The sequence below is a fragment of the Vulpes vulpes genome, chromosome 16 (genome assembly GCF_048418805.1).
Source record: "Vulpes vulpes isolate BD-2025 chromosome 16, VulVul3, whole genome shotgun sequence".
NCBI lineage: Eukaryota > Metazoa > Chordata > Mammalia > Carnivora > Canidae > Vulpes > Vulpes vulpes.
The window spans coordinates 55,683,909-55,706,823 of NC_132795.1; the positions used below are offsets into that span (position 1 = coordinate 55,683,909).

Consider the following 22,915-nt stretch of genomic DNA (forward strand, 5'->3'; position numbering starts at 1 on the left):
CCTCTCTCTCTTTTTCTGTGTCTCTCATGAATAAATAAATAAAATCTTTAAAAAAAAAAAAAAAAAAAGAAGAAGAAGAAGGAGGAGGAGGAGGAGGAGGAGAAAGAACCAGACTGCTTAGATCTGAATCCTGGCCTGGCACATACTTTCTATTTGCTACATGACCTTGGGCAAGTCACTTAATCTCTCTGGGATTTAGTTCCCAAATCCATAAATAGGGAATGATAACAGTACCTGTTAGATAGATAACAGTACCTACTGTTAAAGAGCTGCTGTACAAATTAAGTGAGGTAATAATCCAGTGCTGGGCACACAAGAAATACTTGGTATTGTTATTCTACTTCCTCACGTTCATTTGGAAGAACTACTGTTTGTTCTGCCAATGGTTGCCTTCCTTTACCCTGCATTTATAATATGCCTCTCCCAGTATCTATAAGACACCAATTCCTCACCTGCTTCACCCTTCATCCTCTCAGCTCCAATATGTTGAGACTTTTAGAATGCACTTGTCCCTACATGCTCCTCACATGGCCCTCACGACCACTGCTAGCAACTCGGGCACTGGTCATTCTCCCCCATGACAGTATTTACCTCCAAAGATTCTGTGACCAGGAATGCCCCTCCCCCAGGCTCCATATGCCCAGGCAGCAGTGGAGGCCATGTGGTAGGTCTTGAATGCATATCTGAGTTCCAGTCCTGACTGGCCACTATGTATAGGCTGAGTAATTTAGGCAACATGTTTTCTCTAAGCCTGTTTATTCCTCTACAAAATTTGTAGAAAGGCTCCTCCCCCACCTTTGGTTGCTGTGAGCATCAGAGTTAATATCTGTAGTGTGTCTTGCAGAGTCACACTGCACACAACACTGCCACTGGTACTCATCTGCAAGAGTGGGCCCAAATGTCACCTCCCCACTCATCAGGAACAAGTGACATTTCCCTTTCTCTCATTTGTCCTACCAGGCCATGAGCTTCCTGGGCACAGGGCCCCAACTGAGGGTGCTACTCAGACCCTCCTGCCTGACCCTGTCCCTGGGTCCTGTTGAGGACCCCACCCTACCATGTGACCTCAGGTTGAGGCTGGGGCTGGGGCTCACCGTGGGCTGATTGTAGTGCTCCAGGGACATGGTGACCACATTGAGGCAGATAATAAAGGTGATGAAGATGTCCAGGTAGTGGCTGGTACACATGGAATGGATGAGCAGCCGGGTGGGACAATAGGTGGCATAGTAGGGCAGCCGCTGGGCCTCTGCAGGAGGATGTGGCGGGGGGTGGCACAGGCCACAGAGAGTTGGAGCCAGGTGGGGGAACAGAGCATATGGAGGGACCACCACAGGAGAGGGAGGAAGCAAAGGGAGAGATGTCAGCACACCCCAGGCCCTGAGAGTCAGACTCAAGTCTCCTCCACCCAGCCAGGGGGACACAAGGAAAAGGGATAAGAGGTGGGGGAGGGCAGGACGATGACTGTGACTCAGAGACCCCAAACACACCCATGGCGGGGGCTTTAGGTCTGCTCAGGAAGATAGGGGTCCCTCAGCTCAGGGCTGGGCGTCCAGGCCTTTGCCCTTGGGTGAACTGAGTCACCAGGGGGTCACCAGTGGACTCTGGGTGCCCAGCAACGGGGGGGGTCAGGTCACCTAACAGGCAGATGCCACAGGAAGGGGCAGGGCCAAGGGCACAGAGTCTGCCCTGTGTTCCCTTCCAGCCCCCAAGGCCCAGAGGCTGTGGTGACACCCAGGCCTCAGCCACCGCACCCGGAGGATCGGGGCGCACGCAGAGCAGGCCACCCACTCACTCCGGCGCTTCTTCTCCAGACGCCGCAGCCGCTTCTCCTCGCGCCGCCGCGCCTCCTCGGCCTCCTGGTGCTGCCGGCACTTGTGGAAGTTCTCCACCACGACGCCCACGAACATGTTAAGCACAAAGAAGCTGACGATGAGCAGGAAGGAGATGAAGTAGAGCAGCATCCAGGGGTTGTGGTTGGGCACGGGCTGCGGGGAGCAGATGGGGCTGAGGCAGGCCGACGGGGCCACCGTGCTGAGCCTCGGGAAGCTCCGCAAGCCCCGCCGGAACCACACCCTCACGGGCTCCGACTGCCCTTGGCTAAACTCGGCCCTTGCCCCGGCCCACACGGGGCCTCCGGACCCTCCAGCCCTGCCTAGCCCCTCCACCACCTCCTGCCCTCGACTCACAACTCCCCGAGCACAGCACTCTCCCACCACAGGCCTGCCCCTGCTGTCCCTCTGTCCCAACTGGCTCAGCCCCTCTCCTCCTCCTCTTGCTTCTGTACTCATGAGGCTCTGACCCTCCATGCAGAAGCCCGCTTGGAGTGCCCTCCCTGGTGGAAGATTCAGGCTGGGATGATGAGGGGTGGGCCACGGCTGATGGCGGGAGACACTGGGGCTGTAGGTCCTGCTGATGCCATTTTAGACAACTGGGCCCCCAAAGATACCGTGTCCCTCCCCTGCTGCCCTCTGCCCTGGCCCCAGCCCACCCCCACCTGCTGGTCCACAGCGACAGCGTCCAGTCCGTTGTACATGATGTTCACCCAGCCATCCTTGGAGGCCAGGACAAAGAGGGACATTAGGGCCTGGAAGACACAGGAAGGGGAGGGTGTGGGGTGGTGGTGCAGACAGCTCAGGCTGCTCCTGTCCCCTCCTCAGCTCTCTAGTTTTCTGCCTTCAGGAGGCAGAGCATCAAAGAGGCCTTCCCTGAGGATGACAACAAATGGTTCCTGAGGACCTACTATGTGCTTGTCATATACCCCACAGACACTGCTGGAGTCAGTGAGCACTAGACCAGGAGTCCTGGTTCAGCTCTGAAATTAATTCAAGAGAATTCATGGGCTCTTGTCTCCTCGCCCACAGAATGTAGCTAATGCTAACTGCCAGGTCTGCTGTGACTTTAAACTAGGTCCCTGACAAAAATGATAAGGGGCCCTGCCACCCCAAGCTTGCCTCTAGCACCTGAAAGCAGGAGCTTGTGAGAGAAGCCAGGAGCCCTGGGCACCACACAAGCTCTGCCACGTGCTGGCTAGTTGACGTGGGGCAACTTCCTCAACTTCTCTGGGCCCCACCTTTCTTGTCCGTAAATGGCAATAAGCACCCTCATTAATCCAAGACTTTAAATGGAAGGACTGCCCAGAAGACACCAGCCAAGGCTTCTACGCAGATGGCAGGCCAGAGCACGCTCGTGTCCCCTCAACAGGGCTACGGGCTGGTCCTACAGCAAAAGCACAGTGCCCCGCATGCAGTAGGTGCTCAACAAAGGTTTTCTGAGCTGGACGGCACCAGTGCCGTTCTTGCAGAGCCCAAGTGTGCAGATATCCGCACCACCAGCGGTTGACCAGAGGTCACACACCCTACTCCGGAAGCTTCCCCGTGCTTCCACCACACTTGTTCATTTGTTGTGGCCAGGGCCCTGAGCTGGGAAACGGGGTCCTAGGATGGGTCTCCTGCCCCACACTCGCCCCTCCTTCCCATGTTCCAGGGCACAGACTCCTCCTCTTCCCTTCCAGAGGGGAAAAGCACTGAGGTCTGCCTGGAAAGGGCTCAGGCTCAGGAGGAGGTCAGAGCAAGGGACACACAGTGAGTCCTTGTGGCCAGGGAGGCAGGTGAAGCCCTCACAGGCCAGGGGCAAATGTTCCTATGAGCCCTCGGATGACAGAGGCCCAAAATGCCCAGCCTGGGTCTGGGAAGCACACACCTGCTATCACTTCCCCATTTACAGATGAGGGCACTGAACCAGACACTGGCACCTGCCTGAGGACACACAGCAGCTAAGGAGCCCACCAAGGAGTCCAAGGCTCTGGGCTCCCCCATATGCATGCTGAGAAGAGGGCCATCGGCCTGGCAACAAGCATGCCCAGAATGGGAAAGAGCTAGGGGTGCTCCATGGGAGCAGGGCCCTGGGCCTGGCGCTGAGTTTAGGGAGTTGGGCACAAACTCATAAGATGCCCCCACAGGCTTTCCCTCAGCTTCCTGGAATATCTTTTTTAAAACCTCTGTTTTATCAACCATCGAGTTGCTAACAACTTGAAAGGTACTGCTTCTGGAAAATCTGGAAGGGCTGGGGGAGCTCCTGTGTCCCAGTTCCTGCTGCTTCTCCCTCCTCCACTCACTGCTTTTCTATGGCCCATGGCTCCTCTTCCAGGGGGCAAGAGGAATGGGATCCCTGGTCGTGTTAGGTGAGAGTTTCTTTTTTTAAAATATTTTATTTATTTATTCATGAGAGACACACAGAGAGAGACAGAGACACACGCAGAGGGAGAGGCAGGCTCCACACAGGGAGCCCAACGTGGGACTCGATCCCAGGTCTCCAGGATCAGGCCCTGGACTGAAGGCGGCGCTAAATTGCTGAGCCACCCGGGCTGCCCCAAAGTGAGAGTTTCAATGGCATCCAGCCAGGGGGTCCCTGGCAGAGGAATAGGGCACAGGCCCTGGGCCACACAGACCTGGCTCCTCTTCCATACTTGTGTGACCTGGGGAAGCCACTCCCCATCTGATCATACCTAGCCGCCCTCAAGAAATAGTAGTTGGCGGTGGGGGGTGGGGGGAGGCGGTAGTATGAAGCCTTATAGAGAACCACACTGGAGGCTCTCATCTGGGGCACCACCAGTGAGTCAAGACTGGCAGGTCCCCAGGAGAAGGGACCAAGGGCAAGGCAGGAACTGGGCAGGGGGCCTGCCCACCCACTGAGGTGGAGAGTAGAGTAGATGGGTGCTGGGAGAGGAAACCCTCCTCGCACCGGGGGCTTGCTATACTTTGTTACCACTGCCTACCTAGTAAGCTGTCACGTTCCCATTTTACAGATGAGGAAACTGAGGTTCAGAGAGCCCACGCCTATAGTAAGTGGCACAGTGCCAGGATTCACACTCAGGTCTGGCTGTCTCTGAAACTCCTGTCAGGGTCCCCGGGGTGGGGGCGGAGGCCAAGAACCAATGTTCACTGAAGCACCTACTAAGCACCACGTTGTACTCCTGAGACACTGCACTCAGGATCTCTCAGCCTCACGACACCTGTGAGGTGTGGTCCACCCCTACCTACCCATTTTGCAGAAGAGAAAACTGAGGCCTAGAAAGGAGAAGTCACAGGGTCAGTCCTGGCAGAGCAGGACCAGAGCCTGAGCTGTGATCCAGGGCTGTTGGCACTGAAGGGGGTGGGTCAGGGTAGGGGTAGGCAGGGGACGCTCACCTGGCCCAGATTGTCAAAGTTGTACTTGTGGTGGACCCAGCGGTAGTTGGCAGCCACACAGTCAGAGCGGTTGGTGATGTTGCGGGTGTCCACGCCCAAACAGTGGTAGAACTTGCCCTTAAAGAGCTGGGCAGGGGGGAAAGGACCACAGGGTTAGTGACCATCTGCCAACGCTCCTGGGGTGGGGGTGGGGGATGCAAATCAGAAGAGGGCCCCGCCCCGCAGGGGGCACTTCCTCTGTGCACAGCCTGGACCAAGCACTCGACCACACCACCTCACCCAGTCCTATCACACAGATGAGGAGACTGAGGCCCAATGGTGTTAGGTGATTTTCCCAAAGTCATATGAGGTTTAGGAAAGGCCAGAGTCAAGGTTCACATGCTGCTCTGATTTCTGGGTTCTTCCTCAGACCTCAGTCCTGGGATGTGGGTGGGGACTCCACAGGACAAAGTTGCCTACATAGCCCCAAGGGTGAAAGAGAAGTAAAGGGACCCTCTCCAGGGGCCCAAGCATTCTGCCTGGAAGGGGCAGGGCCACTGTCCACATGGAGTCCGCACCAAGCCCCTCCTGCCCAGGTGGCTGTTACGGATCTCTCAGGAGCCCTGAAGAACACCTGTGCCCAGAACTCCTCTGCAGCTCCAGCCTCAAACACAGGACCAGGTGAGGAGCCTGGGGGGGCCTCAGCTCAGGACTTAGACAAGAAAGAGGAAGGTTTCCATACCAGCTCAGACCCCAGAGGGCCCGGGTCATTCTGGCCATCCCCCTGTCACACACTTTTATGATCTGCCTCACTTCTCCTCCCAGGAGCCCTCAGGCCCCATCCTACTCCTGGGCTCCAAGCCAAACTCCGAGTTAGCTCAAGGCCCTGTCTATGTCAGAGACTCTCCATTGTCCCCACTCCAGAGAAACTGGCCCCAGCTTCTTAGCTGCCATTCCAGGCCTTTCCCACCTTGGCCCAGCCCACTATCTGGCTGATGGCTCTATGCCAGCCGTAGCTCCTGAGCTCACCTCCCCACCTGTGCCCACCCTCCCCTGAAACACCTTCCACCCACCACGACCTGTGGAATTGCTTCTCTTTCAAGGCCAGTGCCAAGGCCACTCACGTCCTTCAGGATGCCTTTCCTCTTGCCCCCAGCCCTGCCCTGCATTTCTGTGTAGCTTGGACCCCTGGGATCCCACTTACCCTTCTTTGTGCTCAGACATTTAAGTCTGTGTCCCCCTCTCCCTGGACTTGGAGCTCACCACAGGCAGGGACATGCATGCTCTGCCAGGGTCACCTGAGCCCCCAGATTGAAAAGAAATGTGGAGCCTCTTCCCTGACTACGAAACTCACCCCAGTGCCTGCCCAGCCTGAGCATCCCTCACCTGCACACCCAGAATGCCGAAGATGATGAAGAAGGCACAGCAGATGAGGACGATGTTGCCAATGGGCTTGAGGGAAGAGATAAGTGTCTCCACCACCAGCTTCAGACCAGGAGCTCGGCTGATGACACTGGAGGCAGACAAGGGCCAGAGGCACCGTGAGCCCACAGCCATGTCTGGAGATAGCACCCACTTTGCCTAGAGTCACCAGGGCAGAGAACCCCAGACCCCAGATCCACATGCACAGCAGTGCACTATGCCCTAACCTTGTTCCCTTGGGGTCCACACCACACCATCATCTAAAGACAGAAAGCCAGAGATGGCAGTGAGTCAGCCAAGGCCACACAGAAAGTGGGTAGAGTCCTGGGGGCCACCTTCAGCCTCACCTTTCCAGCACCCCCTCTCCCCCCAGGGTCTCCAGGCTCCTCCTCCAGAAGCAGCATCAACAGCCTGGTTCCTGTCCCCACTAATCTAACATGTGCTATCAGAGGACTGAGTGCACACGGAGAGCCAGAGTGAGGGGTCCACGTAGACCCTGGGAGCTTCACTAGACTGAGCAGAGTCCCCCCCATATGAAGGGGAGAAGTCCTCACCGCAGGGGGCGTAGGGTGCGCAGGAGCCGCAGGACCCGAAGGACCCCTAGGATCTTGGCTCCCCCCGCTGAGGCCACGGAAACCACGATGTCGATGATGGACACGAAGACGAGGAAGCCGTCCAGCACATTCCAGCTACTGCGCAGGTAGGCCTGCTCCCCGAAGTACAGGCCCAGCGAGACCACCTGGGGGCGGGGCGATGGGCGGAGTCAGCCGCGCACCTGGCGATGTGGGCGGGGCGGTGTGTGGGCAGCCTCAGCGAGGGGGCGGGGCAAGGCCCGGAGGGGCTGGTGGGGAGCAGCGGGTAGAGGGCTGGGCGGTCTGGCAGGGGACACGTGCCCCACCGCTCCCAGAAACACAGGCCCAGCAGGCCTCCCTGTTCCCTGCTCCCCGCACGTCTGGCAAGCCCAACTCAAAGCCAAGGACTCTGGGAAGCACCCGGGAAGGAATGCTTCCCCCGGCCCCCAACACCTCCAGCAGGTGCTTCCGTTACACTGTAAATGTTTCCCTGCATTAGCCTTTCTCGAGGGACCTGAGCTCCTGGAGGGTGAGGACATGGCTGACCCCCTCTGGGTCCCTCCAGCCCAACCTGGGGGCTGGGACCTGAAGGGGTGGGCCTCCCGGCTCCTGTGGAATGTGGCTGATGGGCAGGTGAGTGACAAACTTTTGGAGAGGCTGGCCCAGAGCCAGAAGCCCCAAGCGGGGGTTGGGAGAGGGTCCCAGGTGAAGCCTGGAGCTACCTTCAGCGTCATCTCGCCTACAAAGATGGCTGTGAAGATGTAGTTCGACACAGTGAGGAAGATGCGTTCCTGAAAAAAGAGAGCTACCATGGGTCCAGGGGCTCCCAGAGCTGCCCTGCCACCTGGTCAGCCTCTTGCCTTCAGCCAAGGAGGACCCTGCTGCTACTGCACAGTCTCAGGTGGCATCCCCCTTTCCAGAAGCAAGCTCCTACCCCACCTCCTTCCGTGATGCTTGGTGTTGAGCCTGGCGGAGCTCTCTCAACCCTGGAGCCCGGCACAAATGTCCCAGTGCAGGCCCTGGTGGCCTGCCTGCTGCCCCGTCCCTTGCCCTGCCCAAAGGCTGCAGCCACTCACAGTGCTGCCAGCCTCGATCTGGGGCCTCTCCAGGGCGATGGTGATGCAGTTGAGAAAGATGAAGGCCAGGACCACATAGTCGAAGAGCTTGTGGGCGATGATGGTCTGACACAGGACTCGGAACCTGCGCGGGGTGGGCAGGGCACCACCTGAGTGTCAGTTTGCCCTGTTCCCCGGCCAAGAAAAAGGCACAGGGCCCAGGCACACATGGAGACTAGGATGGCCTAAAGGAGCTGACATCTCTCTTCTCTGGCCACACTACAGGTGGTGGCTTCGTATCTGCTTGTGGAGCTGCCTCCCCTGAGCTCACGGCAGAAATTGGCACCACAGGATAAAGGGCATCGACCTTGCCCTAGCACTCAAGGCCTTCCAAACACTGGTTCAGATAGATCTCTGAGCCCTAACCTCCAGCCACTCAGACACACTGCCCAATACCCTCAGCTTCTGCCCCCCGGGGCCTTCCCTCAGGTTGGACCAGTCTCCACCTCTTCACAACCCTGCCTCACCTATTGGAATGCCATCTGCCTCCCAAACCCAGTACAAAGACCTCCTCCTCCAGGAGGCCAACTGAAGCCCCCTCCAGTTGTGAGCACCCCAGGCTACTTGCGGATTTGTCCAACCTGGCGCCAGCACAGGAATGGCCTAGACTAGCGAAGGGAAGGGCCCAGCAAGAGCCCGCCAGTGAACACCTAGATCCTCCCCCTCCCCTGCAGAGCTGCCACCAATAGTCTTGCCTGGCTTGGCAGGAATCTCTCCCTCCCAGACATGCCAACCCCCTGCTCTAACCCCCTGCTCTAACCTCACACCAAGCCCGGCCTTGCCCACCTGTTCTCGGGGGAGAAGAGGTAGACAGACCAGTCCTCGCGGACCTCGCACCAGTCAGGCTTGTAGACGTCGATCATCTTGCGGACGCGGAAGCACAGGGTCTGGCAGGGTGAGGATGGAGTGCGGCGGGGTCAGCGCTGCGCAGGGCTGCCCATCGCCGCCCACCCCAGCCGTATACCAGACTGGGGTCACTGGACGACCTGTGAACTCTCCAGCGAGACCAGAACCCTCACCCAGGGCTGGGGGGAAGTCGGCCTGGGCGGGTTGTGCCAGCCCCGCCCCTGCTCGGTCCCGCGCTAGCCCCGCCCCCGGGCCCCCGGCCCCCCCCCCCCCGGGCCCGCCCCCACTCACGTAGTCGATCTCCTCCTCGTCCTCCCCGCGATCCCGACGGTCATCCATCTTGGTAAAGACGTCCTTGGCGATGCTGGGCATCCTGCCATTGCAGTCCTCGTGCCCGGGGGCCGGGCCCACCGCCCTCCAGGCCGCCCGGGGGTGGGCGCCCACGGCGGGCACCAGCTCGGCCAGGTCCATCGAGTCTCTGGTGTCGAGGGACAGTGTCCGGCGGTGGTGGCGGTGCCGGTGCGCCGCGTGGGGGCCGTGGTGCACGTGGTGGGCGTGCGGCGCATGCGGCGGCGCGGCCCGCGGCGGCCCCTCGTCCCTGGCGCCCTCGCAGGCCCGGGGGCCGCCACCGCGCTCCGCCGACAGCAGGGACTCGTGCTCGGCCGACAGCGGCTTGTGCTTGAGGCTGTTCCAGCTGGAGCGGCGGCTGGCCCAGGCCCCGCTGCGGCCCCACGGTCCGTAGTAGGAGCTCCGGGAGCTGGACTGGAAGGAAGCCACCGCACACGCAGCCCCTGCTGTGACGGAGGCAGCCTAGCCTGCACACCCGCTGCACGGCCACCCGCCTGCCTAGGGGGTGCCCAGGAGGCTGGGCTCCAGGGCTCCTCCCGCCCAGCTCTCCTCCATGCACAGCCTCGAGGGTGTGCTTACATCTCCTCCTGCCGCCTCACTTCCCTTGCGGAAGCTGCAGCAGGTTAGGGTGCTCTTCCCATTTTACAGGTAAGCAAAAACGGTTCAGAGAGGACTGTCACTTGCGCGTGATCACACAGCTTGAAGGTGGCAGAGGCCAGATTTGAGCTCTGGTATGCCTGACCCCAAAGTACGGCTCTTTACCCTATGCATTGGGGCCAAGATAAAAACCCAATTCTCCAAGCCCCACCTTGGGCTCCCTGCTCAAGAGGGAGTCTGCTTCTCCCTCTCCCTCTGCCCCTCCCCCTGCTTGTGATTTCACTGGCCCATGTGCTCTCTCTCTCATAGAGATAAATTTAAAAAAACATTTTTTAATTCTTCATACCAGACTTACTTGCACTACACATACATACACTCATTCATTCTTTGTTGCCAGGTACTACTCTGGCACTGGGAACCCAGGAGTATAACAGACATGGTCCCTGCCCGGTACTAGCTAGAGAGTCTGGTTCCCCAAACCAGGGTATCAGTCTGAGGCTGAACTGACAGGCACTTCTCTCCAAGGGCCCTCACCATACATCCCAGCAGGGAGCACCCATCCAGAGCACCCCACAAGGACTCACCAGGGAGCGCTGGTCATAACTCATCCTGCCCAGTGACATGACACTGCTCTTGCGGGAGCCCAGGGCCACCAGGACGGGGTCTGGCTGCAGTGAGAGGCGGGGGGCAGGTGCTGCAGCTCCGGCAGGGCCCAGATGTCCACCCAGCGGGAGATTGGGGTCCAGGTGCCCATTGGGGGTCATGGGGATTGGGCAGAGCTTGGGATCTGGAGGGGTGAGATGGAGACAGAAGGAGGGGCAAACAAAAACAACTAGAGCAAAAGAATTCATAAGACAAAGAAACAAGGATGGGAACAGAAATAGTCTTTCTGGGAGAAATAGGTCTTCCTCCACCTTCCCATTAGACCTCCACATCACATGCCTCTCCACCCTTCCTGGAGAGCTCTCAGCTTGCCTATTTTTTTTTTAAATTAAATTCTTTACTTTAGTTCAGTTTAGTTAACATACAAGCGTGTATTAGTTTCAGGTGTACAGTACGGTGACCCCACAATCCTATACATCGTTACTTCTCTTTGGATGAGTGGATCCCCTGCCTGCTGCGTTCAGAGCCAGCCCCTAGCTTCACCCAGCATGGGAACCTCACTCCTGGGCCCACTTCAGAAAGCAAGGCGAAGATGGTCCGGCCCAGTTACCAAGGTGGACACTGGCCCTGGGCAGGGCAGACCTGTTCCAAGCTGCCGCATGGTGCCAATAGGACCAGAACCCAGGTGTCCTGAGGTCCGAGGCTCTTCCCAACAGGCCACACAGTTGGAGGGGTGTGAACTGCAGCTCCCTCTGTGGCTAGAATTCAGAGGGCTGGAAAGTCACTGACCTCTTTGGGGCCTTTGCCTATTTCCTTCCATTGTAAACCGACCACAGAGAGTTAGCAGTCACGGAGCCTGGGCTCGAGGGGAAGCCCGATGCTGTGCCCTCTGCCCACCTGGATCTCTGGGGAAGGGTCCTGGCCCTGGTCCTGATGACAGTAGGGACCTCTTTACCTCCACTGCCATCCAGGCCCTCCTGAAGCTTGTCAAAATCTTCCATGTTGGATGAGCTCTGGTCCTCGTCCGAGTAGGAGCGATTGGCGTCACCCTGGGAGACCATTCCTCTTGTTGGAATGCAGGTTGGCTCAGCCCTTCCCTCCCTCCCGAATTGTTAAATGGGTGTTTCACCCCCATTTTACAGGTAGGGAAACTGAGGCTCAGAAAAGGAAAGCGAGAAGCTAACGAGGACCTTGGCCATAAACCCACATCTGCCTGACTGCAAGGATCCCCTAAGCCTCAGAGAATGGAGGATGCAGGATCTAGATCTTAGGGGCTTTAGAATTTCAGAAATGGAGAGATCTAGTCCTACACTCCTGGGGGAGAGGCAGGGATTGGAGATGCAGTCTTTATTTGCATGCTTCCTGCGATAGGAAGCTCACCACCTAATTGGCAACCCTTCCTTGGGAACTTGTGACCTGCTAGACGTTTGAGTTGAAATCCTCCTCCACCCAGTCCCCTCCCCCAGTCTGGTACAGGCCCCACGGGGGTGCTTCCTCTGCCTGGGCTGCAGTCACCTCGGCCTGGAAGCCCTCCACCAGGATGGCCACCAAGAGGTTGAAGAGCACGTAGTTGCCGAAGGTCATGAGGGCGACAAAATAGAGGGAGGCCCAGGGGGAGGTGGAGGCCATGCCATTGTAGAGGACAACGTTCCAGTCCTCCTGGGTGAGAATCTGTGAGGGAAGGGGGAACAGAGTTCAATCCTGGAGTATCCCTAGGCCCCAGCCCGGCCCAAGGCAGATGGAATCCACTGAGTGGCAGAGCTACAGGCATGCTGCAGCCCATGCACACCTATAGCATCTCCTTACACATGTTTGGGGACACCCAGGGACCTTGTACTACACTGACCCACCTGGCACAGCCTCCGCCCCTCGCTCACACACATGGCTCTGCCCGCTGGTCCCGGCCCGGGCACAACCCACACTCCTGCTCTGACTCTCTCTGCACCGCTGGGTGCTCCTTCCTGGCTGTTCCCTCAGCCCCAACCTCTCCATACACTTTCTGCTTGTCCCTCCCCTCGCCCCCACCCTTCCTCGAGCCCACCCTTCCTCCTCCTGCCCCCCAACCCCGCACCATGTGACAGCCCTTGGCGTGCACACTCATTCAACCAAGTCTAGGTTATATGTGAATAAATAGTCTTGGAGGAGAATCCCAAGGTGCCCAAGTCTTGGGGTGGAAGTGGAGGGGCAGGGATGGGCACCATGCGGTCACTCCAGCTCCCAGAGCAAGTGCAATGTCAGCTTGACCCTGGACCTGGACCTGTCTGCTGGAGGCTGGAGTGGAGGGGCCTCCCTGGCAGGCCATCCCTCTTCTCTGGACTCCCCAAGGGGCCACCTCTGAAAGGCAATCCAAGCAGCGGTCCTGGGAGAAACCCCTTCTCCTGACACACATGAACATGTGCTGTCGCTCACCTGGAACACCGTGACGATGGCCCACAGCAAGGAGTCAAAGTTCTTCCTGTCGGGGACAGTGTCTCCTGTGTCCGTACGGAGGCTGAATTTGCAGCCAAAGATGTGCATCCCAAGGATGCTGAGGGAGGAATGGAGGTGGCTCAAGGGGCCTGCCCGCCTTGTTTCATCCTCAGAACCACCCAGTAAGGTGGCAGGGGCCGCACTGGTTCCATTTTACAGAAACGAACCCTGAAGCTCAGAGGGCAGTACTCGCCCGGAGCCATCAGGGATTCACACCCACATCCAGAGTGTTGCCTGGAGAAGCTGGACCAGCCATGCGCCCCCAGGCCCCCTCACACATGTGGTCCCCAGGGTGAGCAGGGCTCACCTGAAGATGAAAATGAAGAGCATGAGCAGCATGCAGAAGGTGGCCACGTTGTCCATGGTCTTCATGAGCACCACCAGCTGGCGCCGCAGCGCGGGCATGAAGCGCACCAGCTTCAGCACCCGCAGCAGCCGGAAGGTCCGCAGCACCGACAGGCCGCCGTCCGCCTGCCCCACGATCTCCCAGATGCTGGGAGGGGGCAAGTGGGGGCAGGGAGGAGAGAGGCAGGAGGGTTCAGCAGAGGGCGGGGAGGAGAGGAGCAAAGGGGGGTCAGGGAGGATGGAGAGACGGAGAGCTTCATTCATTCATCCCATGAATAACATGTTTCACGGGGCGTTGCTGCTGCAGGGCATGCTGTGAGTCCACGGGCACCCCCCCACACAAGAAGTCTATGGCTTAAATTCAGGAGGGTCTACCCACTGACCTCTTTTTGAGATTTAAATTTTTTTTGGTTAGGAACGCAAACAAGCCACAGAGAATTAGCAGTCCCTATGACTTTTTGACCAGTCAAAATTGCGAATGTGTTTCTATAACCGTCGATGTACATATTTCCAAATATTATTTATACCCATCCTTTCTTTGGAGTGATGGTAGTCACAAGACCTGCTGTTACGTCTTGCTATTTAATGCATTAATCTAGAAGCCAGTATAGTACCGAATGACAAATTTTTAAATATTTGGTAACTGTGTTTGGATATAATTGAATTCCTTTGTGCTTTTACACACATTGTTTACTGCCGGGGTCAGTGCATTAGATTCCCCTCCTCCCCCACTCAGCTTCTGGGCCCGCAGCCTGCTGGGGGCAGAGGCAGCACCTGATGATAACGATGATGCTGTCAAAAATGTTGTAAGGGTTGCGCAGGTAGTCGAAGAGCCCAAAGGCAGCCAGCTTCAGGAGCATCTCTAGGGCGAACATGCTGGTGAAGACCACGTTGCAGATCTCTAGGATGTTGGTCAGCTCCTCGGGCTATGGAGGCATTGGGACAGGGGACAGGGACCCTGTCAGACCAGAGCACATCCATGGATCCTCTTTGGATGCCCATGGGCTCCAGGCCTCCCAGGGAGGCAGGGAGGCCTGGCTCTGTCACCCTGGCTGCGTGACCTGGCAGTCAGAGTCCTTGCTGGAACACAACAGCGCACAAGAACCGTATAGCTCTGCTGCATCTCTGCTGTCCTAAGAGTCCACTGAGCTGGTGGGACCCACCGGGCTGACCTTCCACACAGTTGGAAATGATGCTGGTACTATGCACTGAGGGAGCTATCGTGACACCCACTTTACAGATCAGGATACAATGTGAGAAGCTGACTTATGGTCACATGGCTAGATGCAGAGCAAGGCAAGAAAACAGGCTAGTCGTTGCGGGAAACCTCCTGTTTTCCCCTGCACTTACCACATGCAGGACCTGTTCTCTGAACTTTACAAGCATCATGTCCCTTAATCCCACACAAGAGCCCATTTTGCAGATGAGGAAGCAGGTTCAGGGAAAGCCAGCCCTCTGCCTTCGGCTGTGGAGCAGGGAAGGGGCAGAGCCAGGATCTGAACTCAGGCAGCCTGGCTCCAAGGCTTCTCCCCTTAACCCCTGGCTATGCAGACCCCCCTACTGAGCCCTCCCCACGCTCTCATTCCCCAGCAATGGTTATCTCAGGACTGTGGGTGGCTGGAGATCACTGCGGTCAATGGGACTTCCTTCACACACTTCTCAGTGGAAGACACTAGAGCCCAGAGTGGTCAAGGGTTAAAGTCACCAGCTGGTCAGATGGAGACTGGTACCTCTGGCCAGACAGCCACACTCTGACCCCAGAACTGATTACCTCCTAGTTTTTAGCCAGCAGGTGACACCTCTACAAATGGAACCATCTGAGTGACACTGGTATATAAAACAGGCCACATTATGGGCCATGACTAGGAGACAGGGTTCCAGGGCCACCCCTTCCCCACAGCAGTGTCTTCATTCATAAAACAAGGAGGTGCAATAAGATGATATTCATTCCGGACTTCTCCACTGAGCACCATACAGGGAGGGCTCCAGCTCCTCTCCTCCGTGAGCCCTCGGGGACTGTGAGGTGTCTGGTTTCTGCCCACCAAGGAGTCAGGTTGCTCCCACCCGAGTCACGGAGAAGGGGAGGCCTGACCACATGCCCGTGCTGAGCTCGACACCCCACAATTGCCGACACCTCCCACCATCTGCGAGGCCGCTGCTGGAGTCTCTGTTTCACAGATAAGGACCCTGAGGCTCAGAGAAGTGAGCTGCCTTGCTCTGAGCCACCCGGTCAGGATGCCACAGAGCCACAGAATCAGACCCCTAACTGCTCTGCGGCGACACATGGAAAGCCCACCAGAACTCATCCACCCGCACCTCCCTCCGTTCCCATAGTTCACGCATTCCACGGCCTGCAGAGTGTTCACCACGGGCTGGGCGTGTGTACCCAGGGCGGCCGGTGGTGAAAGCATCAGGACATTGCCCCTGTCCCCAGGAAGCGCGGGCTCTGCTGGCAAAGCCCAACACCCAAGCTGACCAACAGTCGGTTCGTGCTAAACACAGAGAAAAGTTGAGGGTGCTTTAAGGAACAGTGATCCTTCAGTCAGGAGCAGCTGCCTGGAGGAAGTGACATCTCAGCAGAGACCTCAAAGCTGAGAGGGGGAGCCCAGCGACAGGGAGGAGAAGAGAAGGTGTCTAGGCAGAGGGACCAGCCAGAGCAAGAGTGGAGAGGGGGGAGAGATGCCAGCCATTGGCCTCGCCCCCACCCCAGCCCCTCCACCAGGTGACAGGGCACCGCAGGGGCCTGAGTGTGATTCCATTTGGGTTAAAAGGAAAAAAGGGCGGAACATAATAATAATCCAACCGCCCACTTCCGACCAGTGCCTGGGAAACCTAATAAAACTGCCAGCTCCTCTCAAGCCCAGATAAAAGGAGGAGGCCCCATTTCCATCGTAATCACATTTGACTCACAAAATGGGCCGAAAGAGGAGTGGGACCCTGAGAGGGGCCCTTGGTGGGGAGCGGCCGGGGCCCTGCATCCCCGGCTGAGGCAGGGCCCAGATGCAGCTCGGAGCCACCAATTTCCCAGCCCGCCAAAATGATGACAGCAGAGATGGAAAACGTGGCTGCTGACAGTCCTTAATGACGATCACCCGCTCCGGGCCACACAACGCTCCCGCCCGCAACTGATGCGGAGCCACCACTCTCTGGAAAGGTCACCCGCTGGCCCCCGGTGCCCCCCCACTCCCAGCAGCTGTTTCTCTAGTCGAGCGCACACCTGTTAATCTTTCTCTAATGGACCATCCATCACTCCTGCAAGCAATTTTCTGGGAGAGAGAGACAGCGAGCAGGAGACAGGAGAACATGGACTATTCTGTACCGTGAGACTGGAGGTGGGAGGGTATGTGAAGATGCACAGGGAGGCCATGAGGAAGATGGACAGACAGACAAATATGGGCGCGGGGAATGAGAGGCAAAGACAGGGTGTGGAGAGATGAGACAGAGGAAGATAAACACGTGAAAATGTAAGGAAGGACCAAGATCATGACCTTGTGGGAGTGCGTGAGGGAGCCAGGAACGTGAGAGGCAGCAGGCAGACAGACCACCAGGCAGAGGCTGCAGAGACCCACCCGGTGGAAGAGGGGGTGACAAGGGACAGAAAACCACTAGAGGCAGGAGGGTGGAGGGTGGGTAGGGAGGGGCTGCCATCTGGAGGCCCAAGTGGAGGGAGACAGAGGCCCGCTCCTCCTGGCCCACCAGGCATGGTGGCACCAGGCTGCCCAGCCTCTGGCCATTTCTGCAGGGATATGAGGTTCCCACCGGGCAGGGGTCCCCAGCGGGAAGCTCTGGAGCCTGGGACTACCCCATGGCAATGAAGGCAGCTGGTGTTAAGTGTCTCTCATGCATCAGTCAGTGCCAAGCACTTTCCATGAATTATCTCATTTAGACCTCAAACGTCACCCTATGGCATCCCCATTTTATAGATGTGGACACTGAGGCTCAGAGGGAAATGACTGCCCAAGGCCAAGGCCCGGCAGTGGTGGAATCAGATCTCAATCTGAATCAGAAGAATATTCCCTCTGGCCTGTTCCACTCCCCTGACAGCTTCAGCTTGAGGCTCCAGGTCAATCCAGACCTGTCTCTGCCCTGCTTGCAAGTGTTCTGTGGCCCCCTGCTGCCTTGAGGACAAAGCCTGCCTTAAGACACTTTGTGGAAGGACAGCACCCCCAGCCTCCTGGGCTACCTTCTGCCCTCTGTGCACATCCTTCCTGAGGGCTCATTCCTTTGGGGGATTGCTCCTGGGCACTGTACCTGTCCCTCCTCTGTCTCACTGAGGAACTCCTAGTCACCCTTCAGGATCCATCTCCAGTGCCACTGCCTCTGGGAAGCCTTCTGGGACTGCAGCCCATGTTGGCTCTCCCCGCTAAGCCCCCCAGAGCTGGAATGTTGGGCACTACACTAGTCCATCCTCCTCTTCCCAGAGTCATCCCAGACTGGCTGCAGAAGGGAAAATAAAGTTGCTTTGAGTCAATCACTGATCTGGAGGCCTTGAATGCAGTCCCCGGGGAACAGGGGCCTGTGGACATGCCCCAGCCTGCCCTAGGAGGCTGCCTGCAGCCCTACCCTGCTGCCCATTCAGCCCAACTCTGTTTCTTGTCATCCCACCCGGTGACCATCCTCCATTTCCAGGACAGGCTGGGGCTGAGAGCAGCCTTGCCCAGCTTGGGAGGAGTCGTGCTCCCAGACAGGGGAGTGTCGAGAGATGGAAAGGCTGCCACAGGAGCAATGCCTCCCCACCCAGGCCTCCCCACTGCCTCCTGTCGGCTTTGTGGAACCTCCACCTCAGCATCCTGGAGCCCTGCTTGGACAATTGCTCACCGTGTCACTGGAGCAAGCCTCAGTCTCCCCACCTGCTCAGTGGCTTTAAGACACTCGCCTTGCCTGCCCCATTGGGTTGCCATAGGGATCACAAGGGAAAGAACTGTGCTAACACATGACAGCAGGTGATGATGGAGGAATCTGTACCCTCCCCAAGCCGACCCCACCCACCTGCTTGTCGCATAGCCTCAGTCACAGACCATCCTGGGCCTCCCCCTCCTCTCTGGGGCTACTCAGAGGAGCAGACTTCAGCACCATCTAACCCCCAGGGCCATGCCAGGCTCCCTGCCAAGCCCCTACAATGCCTCCCCTCTATGGTCACCACCCCTGCAGAAAAGGGGCTGTGCATGTTCACCCACCTTCCTCTCCTGTTCTTCCCCCACTCTCCCTGGGCCACCTCCCTCTGCAGGCACCACCTCAGACAGGGCTGCTCAGAATAAACCCGGGGGTGGATCCTTTCCCCGCCAAGCCACGTCTGGGAGCCGAGGGGAGTGGCGCAAACATGCCAGCAGGCCCACAGCAGGCCCTGCACGGAGCTCTACAGAACAATGGCTGCCACTCGGGGCTGCTTTAAAAAGAACATTTTAAAAAATTTTCCCTCCTCCTCACTTTTTCTTTAATTAATTAATTTTTCGAGGCTCCAGACAGCAGAGGGTAAACTCAGTCCTAGGGTGGTGATGTGAGGCTCAAACAGAAAATTCATAAAGAGTTGCAAACTAGTGAGCACCCACTATGTTCCAGGCTTCCTAATTAACCCACCCAGCCACTCTGTGACAAAGGTCTGGGGGTCCCAGGGTGTGGGTGCCCCTTTCACAGATGGAGGTGCTGGCTGAGGGAGGCCAAGGCCCCCTGCATGCCCATCGAAGAACCAGGGAAGGAGCCCATGCAGGAGCGGTAGAAGCGTGTGGGGTGGAGGCCAGGCTGCAGGGCAGCGGGAGAGGCTGGGACCCCGAGAACCCCGACAAACAGGCCTCCGAAAAATAGCCCTGATCTGCAGCGTACGCCAATTTCCATGGTGTAAATACTCCCACCACAGCCAATTTCAAGCTACCAACTGTTTAAAAACAGGCTTTCGAAACTCCTGAGTGTTAGAAAATTGGCTCTCGCCAGCTGGTTCCCACAAGCCCTGGCAGGAACGGTGCCCAGTCTCTACTGCAGCAGCACCGTGACAAGCCCCCTTGGTGCCACCCACTCAGAAATCAGAGCCAGCACCCCAACATCACCTGCTTCCCCTATGGGCCCCCCTCCAGGACCGCTGGCCTGGCTAGGAAAGGCCTGAAGTCTGAACCCTGGGTAAGGGGGTCCTGGGCTGCCTGTCTCCCCAGCTTTACCCTGCAGAGAGCCCTCCCCCCCAGGCCTCCCCAGAGACCTTTTTAATTAAGCCAGAATGGCTGGCAAACCAGCAGCTCCGAACAGAGTGTCGCCGCAGCCCCAGGGGCCGCATTTAAGTAAATTGAATGGAGCCAGCGCTTGGCAAGCTAATGAAGAGGGAAATGAGAGTGTGGCCCACCGCAGGGCGCAGGGACGGGTGCCGAGAGACAGCGGCAGGGATGCAAAGGGGGGCCATGTTATAAACCCTACGGGGGGGGGTCAGTCTTGCCACAGAGAGATGTGGGTGCAGATCTGACCCCTCACTGGCTGTGGGACACCCTCCCTAGGCTTCAGGGTCACTAAGGGCCAAATGGGGTGCCCTCACAGGGCTGGGGTACAGGTCAAGGGAGGGAACCCACCCCAGGGCTGGGGGACCCAGAAAACAGTGTTGCTTCAATTAGAGCCAGGACTGGACTTGTCATGCAGGCTGGCAGCCCAGGCTATGACCTGTGTACTAGGGATGTGTGTGCTAACCCCCCGTGGCCCTCCATCCTGTGTCCCTATAAATAGCACCCTCCCTGTGCTCCTGCCACCTCACCCACGTGTCTATCCCCTTGGGACTCTGTCTCTGAACTCCTCTCACCCCCAAAGCCCTAGCAGTATCTCTGTGGATGGCCCAGGGGGCCTGGGACACACCATTCAACTCAGCCAACACCCACTCTGCATCTACATGCCCAGCACTGAGGACAGAAGACACTACAGGGTTGGCAGAGGAGGCAGACAGGGGACAGTCTTTGCAGGGCAACCCTGAGGCCACTCTCAGTGCCTCAGTGCTGTGTGGAGGGCCTCGGGGACAGGAGGACACACCACTGAAGGCACTGCCCACAAAGAAGCCTTGGCTGTCAGAAGAAAGCTCTGCATTTTGTGCCAAGGGCAATGGGGAGCTGGGGCAGGCTGGGGCAGGCTGGGGCGGGGAGAGCCCCACCTTAGGAAAGATCACTCCAGCTGTCTGGGGGAGAAGGGACAAGTGACACCTGGAAGTGAGGTCTGGCAGGGATTGACAGGGAGGAGCTGTGGGTGCCTGTGTCCAGGCTGAGCTGCTCAGGAGAAAGGAGTGGGACCTGCACCCCTGCAGCCCCAGGATTAGTGTGGCTTCCCTGGCCCACTCGTTCACCCACGGGCAGACCGCAGAGCTCCTCGCTCCCCTGGGCTGGGCCCGGGGATGAATGGGACCTAGTCCCCAGCAGGTGGGAGATGGACACACTGAGTGTTCAACAGCCCAGGCTGCATGGGCCAGCTTGGGCCTTGGCACCCAGCCCTCCCCCTCCACACCCGTGCCCGGCCCCCACTGGCCTGCTCGTGGTGCTCGATGCCCATGCTGACGGTGTTGACCAGGATGGCCATCATGATGCCCCGGTTGAAGTATTTGCTGTCCACGATGCCTCGAAGCTTGGCTCGAGTCTCCCGCCACACATCCCCACACAGCCGGGTGGCCCCGTCTGCCTTCTCCTCCTCGTCCTCCTTCCCCAGCCCTGAGGAGGCCCCATCCTCGCTGCTCCGGGCCCCGTCCCCATCGGCCTCCTCCGAGCCGCCACCTGAGCCACCAGAGCCCGAGCCCTCCTGGCCCGAGTCGGTGCTATCCGGGCCCGAGGGCCGCCGGCTCTCCTCATGCTGGCAGCGGGGGCAGCTGGCAGGGTCGGAGGCCAGCATGGCAGAGATGGGCTGCACCAGCGTGTGGGGCGTCGGGTCCAGGGGACTGTGTTGAGGGCATAGCTCTGCAAAGCAAACACAAGGCAGGGGTGACGCCCCCAGTTACACAGGCTCGGGGGTCTCAGAGGTGGCAGTCCCTGCCCACCTCACCCTGAGACCCAGGCCCGTGTGAGCTTCAGGCTCCTAGGCTCGGGCTCTGCCTGGGATTCGCCAGCCCCACCAGGAGGCCCAGTGGCCTGTGGTTCCCAGGGGATTGGCTTTACGGCTCTGGGCTCTGTCTGCCCCTGTAAAGTCAGGACTGGGAGCACCTCCCCGCAGGGCTGTGGGGAGGGATCTACTGTGGATGCATGTGGGGTGCCTGGAGCCATGCCTGGGGCACACATGCCTGTCATCTGCCCTTGCTCCATCACTTCCTGGCCCAAGGCCCAGCCCTCCCACGATCCTGCTGATGACAATGGCGGAGGAAGAGCCTCTCAAAGAACCAGGCTGGTAGGGAGGATGGTCTCCCCCAGAAGGAGGCAAGGTGGCCTCTCCATCTCCAATTCTCCCACCTGTATGTGGGCCTTGTGTCCCAGGGAGGGAGGGAGGCCAGAGCCCTGGGCAGGGGCAAACCCTTGCTCTAGAAGCCCCCTGAGAGTGCCCTCCTCACAAGCTGAGAGTTGGGGCTGGGTCCTGGGGGAGCAGGCAGGAGGTGCTGACAGGAGGGACAGCAGGGAGTGGGGGGCAGAAGCTTTCATTCCCTTTGCTGCCCCAGGGAGAGTTTGAGAAGCTTGGGCCAGTCTTGGACCAGAGTTCTGTGATCTGTGAACCATTTCGAAGAGGTGTCAGGAAGATTCTTTCTGGGTGGTTTGGTTTCTTCTTTATGTTTGCCTTTATTTTCCTAGAATAAACGTGTTTTGCTTGTGTGAGCCAAGAAAATTATAATAATAAAAACATTAAAGGGAAAGAAAAATATGTAATGCCTAACATCCCTTTCCAGACTTGCCTCCAATTATCTCCCAATGCCTCGGAGAAGGCCCTCGGACTCATTCATCCCCTGGAGCTGAGCCAGGGTGAGGCAGCCAGAAGCCCAGGGGTCAGTACCATCTCAGCAAAGCCCAGCTCAGACCCACTCATGGGGTTGGGGTCCCTAAAATGTGCCTCCCAGGGAAGAAGAAAGGCATGGAGTCCCCAGGGTGCGGGGGGGGGGGGGGGGGGGAGTAAGTTCTCCCTCCAGATGGCCCCCTGGGCTTCCCTCCACACAGGTTCCCTGGACAGGGTTGGGGGCAGCAGCAGGCAGCTCCGCCCTGCGTCATCCAGGAACGCTGCACGCCAGCCTTGCCCAGACCCCGGCTCCCCCGTCCACGTGCTGGGCCAGCCCACGGGCCACCTGGAGCCTCCTCCAAGACCACGCCTGGACGGCTGGCACCCAAGGATGGGTAGGCGGCAGCTCCGAGCACCAGTTCCCCGGCTCGCCTCCCAAGAATCTCAGATTCCCAGGACGCAAGAGCTGCAGGAGCAGGGCCTGGGGGTGGCTGACTCCCACTGCAAGTGAGCCTCAGCCTCAACTTCACAGGGCAGGAGCCCGAGGCCCACCGAGGGGCCCGGCTGTCCG

General features: G+C 58.4%; 1 protein-coding gene across 1 annotated transcript in view; it reads right to left on the reverse strand.

Annotated features, from left to right (window-relative positions):
• CACNA1I (calcium voltage-gated channel subunit alpha1 I) overlaps positions 1 to 22,915 on the reverse strand; it is a 112,834-nt gene that overhangs the window by 12,921 nt on the left and 76,998 nt on the right. The window contains exons 10-26 of the mRNA XM_072742410.1: positions 20,965 to 21,386; positions 14,257 to 14,408; positions 13,445 to 13,630; positions 13,078 to 13,195; positions 12,184 to 12,339; positions 11,624 to 11,717; positions 10,650 to 10,852; positions 9,412 to 9,882; positions 9,061 to 9,161; positions 8,236 to 8,359; positions 7,882 to 7,950; positions 7,142 to 7,326; positions 6,552 to 6,678; positions 5,187 to 5,312; positions 2,495 to 2,584; positions 1,793 to 1,985; positions 1,095 to 1,246 (exon numbers count right to left, since the gene is read on the reverse strand). Coding sequence (XP_072598511.1) covers positions 1,095 to 1,246; positions 1,793 to 1,985; positions 2,495 to 2,584; positions 5,187 to 5,312; positions 6,552 to 6,678; positions 7,142 to 7,326; positions 7,882 to 7,950; positions 8,236 to 8,359; positions 9,061 to 9,161; positions 9,412 to 9,882; positions 10,650 to 10,852; positions 11,624 to 11,717; positions 12,184 to 12,339; positions 13,078 to 13,195; positions 13,445 to 13,630; positions 14,257 to 14,408; positions 20,965 to 21,386 — 2,969 coding nt within the window. The remainder of the gene's footprint in view (positions 1 to 1,094; positions 1,247 to 1,792; positions 1,986 to 2,494; positions 2,585 to 5,186; positions 5,313 to 6,551; positions 6,679 to 7,141; positions 7,327 to 7,881; positions 7,951 to 8,235; positions 8,360 to 9,060; positions 9,162 to 9,411; positions 9,883 to 10,649; positions 10,853 to 11,623; positions 11,718 to 12,183; positions 12,340 to 13,077; positions 13,196 to 13,444; positions 13,631 to 14,256; positions 14,409 to 20,964; positions 21,387 to 22,915) is intronic.